The sequence below is a fragment of the Entelurus aequoreus genome, linkage group LG01, assembly GCF_033978785.1.
Source record: "Entelurus aequoreus isolate RoL-2023_Sb linkage group LG01, RoL_Eaeq_v1.1, whole genome shotgun sequence".
In the NCBI taxonomy this organism is placed as follows: domain Eukaryota; kingdom Metazoa; phylum Chordata; class Actinopteri; order Syngnathiformes; family Syngnathidae; genus Entelurus; species Entelurus aequoreus.
The window spans coordinates 40,808,572-40,814,516 of NC_084731.1; the positions used below are offsets into that span (position 1 = coordinate 40,808,572).

Genomic DNA, 5,945 nt, shown 5'->3' on the forward strand with positions numbered 1-5,945 from the left:
TAAAGAGCTCTGTCTTTACAAAATAAAATACTTCACGTGTCATGTGGCAATAATGAGTGCAATGTCAACTTTGTCTTAGTTTTGTTACGTTTTAGTTTTAATAGCACGACGTATAGCCGGCATACTTTATGACTGGTGAATGTGTGTGTGCGTGCGTGTGTGTGCGCGCGCGTGTCTCTCTCTCTCTCTGTGTGTGTGTGCACGCGCGCGTGTTACTACAAGCAACGAGTGTCCGCTGCTGCGTCTTGTTTTGAAAGCCCTCACCGGAAGCTGCGCTCGCGTCCACGCGCGCGGGGCGGCGTGACACCGGGTGAGGTGCGCGCTGCCACACGAGTCTCCCTCAATCTGACAACGAGCCACCGAGCGCGCGCACAGACACGCACGATCCCTCCCTTGACTCACACCTTCTCCCACCCCCCACGCGCCAAGTTGAACGATGTGCGCACGTTAGCAGCCTGTTTGGCGCCAAATGTGAGGTCTTTTTTTTAAAATTATTTTTGAATATTCCGCACGTTTTGTCACTCTTTGATTGAGCACCGCGGGGGACGCGCGCAGCACGCAGCAGGTGCGAGCATGTGAAAGAAGTTTGGCGAAAGAAGAAGACGAAGAAGACATGGATGCGAGGACGCGCGTGCTGCTTTGGCGCGCACTTTTCTTCCACTTGGCGCGTTTGGGATTTAGCGGCGCTCAATTCTTCCCAGGTGAACTCTTATTTCATTCTCTTTCACTTTAGTCTTCTTTGTTGTCCTGACGCTGCGGGAGGTTCTCCGCGTCCGCCCTGAATGTGTATGTTTATCTTCGCAAAACAATAAAGATAATAATAATATTCATTATTATTAGTAGTATTATTGCTATACTTTATTTCCTGAGTCACTTTGCTGGACTTTTTTTTTTTGCGGGGGCTCCACATAGGTCAGAAACATCATGTCCACTTAAAAAAAAACACTCATTTTTTTTTATTTTGTCAAATGTTATATTTTCGTGCATACATTCTGTTTGCACACAGACCTCTAAAAACACACTTACTTGACTTTAGGATTATCATAATGAGAATAATAATGTTGTAATAATAATATAACAAGCACATTCGAGTTGTTATGAATAGAGTGAAAGTAGTTTACTTTATCCATCCTATCCATTTTTTCCTACCGCGTGTCCCTCTCGGGGTAGCGGGGGGTCCCGGAGCCTATAAATGACAGGTACCCCTCATCGCAGTAGTTTACTTTAATATTTGCAAAATATGTTAACTGTGTTAAAAATATGTTAACTGTGTTAACATATTTTTCTCTCTGTCTTAATGTATCCTGTATTTGCGTGTCCGTGTATTTTATTTGTGTGTGTTTTGGGAGAATTTAGAGTACGGTAATTGTTTTACATGTCATTTGCCTGTGTGTCGTTAGGGGGCGGTAGTGGCCCATCAGATCTCTCTCATAGACACACACTCACACACACTCACGCACACGCTGGCCTCTCAGATGAGATCCTGTTGCTCTCATTTAGTTTAAATTGTTTCACATTTGAAATGCTGAATGCAGAATTAGTTCACTTTGTTTTTGTAAACTACAAAGTTTGTGTATACTGTATAGCAGTGGTTCTTAACCTTGTTGGAGGTACCGAACCCCACCAGTTTCATATGCACATTCACAGAACCCTTCTTGTTTTTGTTTTTTTCAAATTCAAGACAAAATTATATCTTTTTGGTAACACTTTAGTATGGGGAACATATTCTAAGTAACAAAGACTTAATTTAGAGTTTTTTTGGACACTAGGAGAACAAATTCTAAGTAACAAAGACTTAATTTAATAGGGGCGGCGTGGCGAAGTTGGTAGAGTGGCTGTGCCAGCAATCAGAGTGTTGCTGGTTACTGGGGTTCAATTCCCACCTTCTACCTTCCTAGTCACGTCCGTTGTGTCCTTGGGCAAGACACTTCACCCTTTGCCTCTGATGGCTGCTGGTTAGCGCCTTGCATGGCAGCTCCCGCCATCAGTGTGTGAATGTGTGTGTGAATGGGTAAATGTGGAAATACTGTCAAAGCGCTTTGAGTATCTTGAAGGTAGAAAAGCGCTATACAAGTATAACCCATTTATCATTTATTTATTTATAATTTAGAGTTATTTGGTTAGGGTTAGGGTTAGAGGGTTAGGGCCAGGGTCAGAGGGTTAGGGTTATAATAAGGCCATGTTAGTTAACCACTAGTTAAGAGCCAATATGTTACTAATTTGCATGTTAATAAGCAACTAATTAATGGTGAATATGTTCCCCATACTAAAGTGTTACCATGTTTTTTCACTGGTGCACAAAATGAACCGTGCATGAACATCACCTTGTTCAAAGAACAAAACCAACACAGTGCATAAACTCACAACAAATTACACACCTGCAAATCAGTATGACTTCTGCTGTTGCCGTATCCGTAATACGCCGATAGGGAGAAGTTTTTATTTACACGATGAGTCGGGTGTGTTTTGACCTCCGCCGAACTCCTGAGCCCGACTCACCGAACCCCTAGGGTTCGATCAAACCCAGGTTAAGAACCACTGCTGTATAGTATACTGAAGTATTGGTAACACTTTAGTAGGGGGAACATATTCACCATTAATTAGTTGCTTATTAAAGTAACAAAGACTTATTTTAGAGTATTTGGACATTAGGGGAACATATAAGGGTTAGGTTTAAAGGTTAGGGTTACTAATAAGCAATAATTCTGAGGTTATTGAGGGAAGACTCTTAGTTAATGGCTTACTGGTTGTATAATAAGGCCATGCAGAATAAGGCATTAATAAGTACTTAATAATGACTAATTAAGAGCCAATATGTTACTAATTTGCATGTTAATAAGCAACTAATTAATGATGAATATGTGTTCCCCATACTAAAGTGTAAAAAGTTGTTTACAACAGAAACAGTTCATTCGAAACGGAACAATGTATGTACAGTATTATGAATAATCCAACACACACATGTTCAACTTTTTAAATCCATTCTGTAAGAGTTCAGTTTGGAATTTTTGCAACACAAAAGCATCGTCGCTTATTTCTAAGTGTGTTTGTGTGTGCGTCTGTGCGTGTATAATCCATGTAATACTCTTAAAAAATAACTATATATATACATAAATCGAGCAGGGGTTTCCAAAGTGCAGCCAGGGGCCATTTTCGGCCCACATTTTTTTGTTTTGGCCCTCAGCATATAGTAAAAATGGGTAACACTTTAGTATGGGGAACATATTCTATTAGTAACAAATACTTAATTTAGAGTTATTTGGACACTAGGGCAGTGGTTCTCAAACTTGTTTTGTCATCCCCACTTTGGACAAGGGGGAGTTTTCAAGCCCCACCTGCCCCCATCGCCCCAACAGAACGCTAATGCCAAGCTTAACATTTTCAAATTTATTGAACATCAAGTAACATCAAGTTGTATACATTCAAACTCAATAACATCAAGATCAATAATAAATAAAATAATTGTGCAGCTGTGGTATAACTTGCATCAAGTTCAATAATAAATAAAATAACTTGCATCAAGTTCAATAATAAATAAAACAAGTGTTATAACTTGCATCAAGTTCAATAATAAATAAAACAAAGTGTTATAACTTGCATCAAGTTCAATAATAAATCAAATAAAAGTGTTATAGCTTGCATCAAGTTCAATAATAAATAAATAAAAGTGTTATAACTTGCATCAAGTTCAATATTAAATCAAATAAAAAGTGTTATAACTTGCATCAAGTTCAATAATAAATAAAATAACTTGCATCAAGTTCAATAATAAATAAAACAAGTGTTATAACTTGAATCAAGTTCAATAATATATAAAAAAAAAGTGTTATAACTTGCATCAAGTTCAATAATAAATAAAATAACTTGCATCAAGTTCAATAATAAATAAAACAAGTGTTATAACTTGCATCAAGTTCAATAATATATCAAAAAAAGTGTTATAACTTGCATCAAGTTCAATAATAAATCAAAAAAAGTGTTATAACTTGCATCAAGTTCAATAATAAATCAAATAAAAGTGTTATAACTTGCATCAAGTTCAATAATAAATCAAATAACTTGCATCAAGTTCAATAATAAATCAAATAACTTGCATCAAGTTCAATAATAAATACAAATAAAATTGCCACTTCGCAATCTTTGCAAAAAAAAAAGGAGGAGCTATATGCATTTGGCAAGAGAACATGAGTTTTACAGTACTCCAGCATTAGTGGCTGCAATGAGCCTGTTTTGCACTGCACAGCTTTTCAAATCGGGGTTGCAGGCTTGACACTGCCACTGTTAAAACCTCATTGAGTTCGGGGCTGAGCTGCCTTGACGCAAGTGCTTCCCGGTGAATGACACAGTGTGTCCAATGCGCATTTGGCGCAACCCTCTTTATTAGAGCCTGCAGCCCGTTTCTTGACCCTGCCATGGTGAGTGCGCCATCAGAGCAAAAACCCACACAGTTTTCCCATTTAAGGTCGTGTGCTTTGAGGAAACTGTCCATTATCTTGAACAGTTCATTAGCAGTGGCTCTATTTTTTATGTATTTGCAAAACAGCAAATCCTCACACAGTGACTCGCCATTCACAAAGCTTCCGCTTAGCCCCGCCCCCATTAGTTACTGTTGCTATGTCTGTCAAACTTTCGCTCCTACCTAGAAATTTAGCCTACAGGAAAAATAAGTAATTTACATTTATTTATATAGCGGATTTCACAGACAGAATCACAAAGTGATTTACAGTGTGTATAGAAAATGAAAGCATAGTAAAAAAAAAATCTAAAAATATAATACAAAAAAAAAAAAAAAATTAAAGTGAAATTTCCTCCCGTTCCTCACGCCCCACCTGTCATGTCTCTATTCCCCACCAGTGGGGCGCGCCCCACACTTTGAGAAACGCTGCACTAGGGGAACATATTCTAAGTAACAAAGACTTAAGGGTTAAGGTTAGGGTTAAGGTTATTGTAGTTTTGTGCTTTGTTATGTAAGAACAGACCATATTCATTAAGTGGTATTAAAGGGAGAATCATATACAACAACTTCCTTACTTAGTACTAATAAGCAATAATTCTGAGGTTATTGAGGGAAGACTCTTAGGTTAATGGCTTACTGGTAGTATAATAAGGCCATGCAGAATAAGGCATTAATAAGTACTTAATAATGACAAATTAAGAGCCATTATGTTACTAATTTGCATGTTAATAAGCAACTAATTAATGGTGAATATGTGTTCCCCATACAAAAATGTTACCTAAAAATGAACTTATTATTAATGACATATTTTATTTTAAGCCTGCTCAGTGGCCTCGTGGTTAGAGTGTCCGCCCTGAGATCGGTAGGTCGTGATTTCAAAACCCGGCTGAGTCATACCAAAGACTATAACAAGGGGACCCATTACCTCCCTGCTTGGCACTAAGCATCAAGGGTTGGAATTGGGGGTTAAATCATCAAAATGATTCCCGAGCGCGGCCACCGCTGCTCACTGCTCCCCTCACCTCCCAGGGGGTGGAACAAGGATATGGGTCAAATGCACAGGGTAATGTGTGTGACTATCAGTGGTACTTTAACTTGAACTTTATTGTATATTAATCAAGCCCCCCTGCACAGTTGAACAACGCTGGTAATGAAAAAACAACAACAACATTGTATTGTCGTGTATTTTTAAAAAAAAAGTGTTTGTTTCTGTCTGAGTGGTTAACAGATTTCAGATCAAAAGACTGATTGATTTAATGGGAGGACTTGCAGCGTCATGATGGGTGCAGTGCATGTGAGTGTGGGGTCCTGAATCATATTGCCGTTCCTTGTAACCGCCCGAGTGTAAAGATACTGTACGTGAGAGAGGTTTGGGGGGATCCAATTATTTTCCTGACATGTTTTACAAAGACAAAGTTTAGTTTTATTTTGGATGGCAAGTGAGTTGTTCAAAATAAGTATGGATTTAAAAAAAATTATTGAGTGCTGT

At 38.4% G+C, this 5,945-nt stretch overlaps 1 protein-coding gene across 11 annotated transcripts in view; it reads left to right on the top strand.

The window, feature by feature from the left end:
- The first annotated feature begins 359 nt into the window (after window positions 1–359).
- ptprt (protein tyrosine phosphatase receptor type T) overlaps window positions 360–5,945 on the top strand; it is a 541,100-nt gene continuing 535,514 nt past the window's right edge. For all 11 annotated transcript variants that reach the window (XM_062050776.1, XM_062050836.1, XM_062050792.1 and 8 more), the window contains exon 1: window positions 360–701. In XM_062050776.1, the coding sequence (XP_061906760.1) occupies window positions 614–701 (88 nt within the window). In that variant the 5' untranslated portion in view covers window positions 360–613. The remainder of the gene's footprint in view (window positions 702–5,945) is intronic.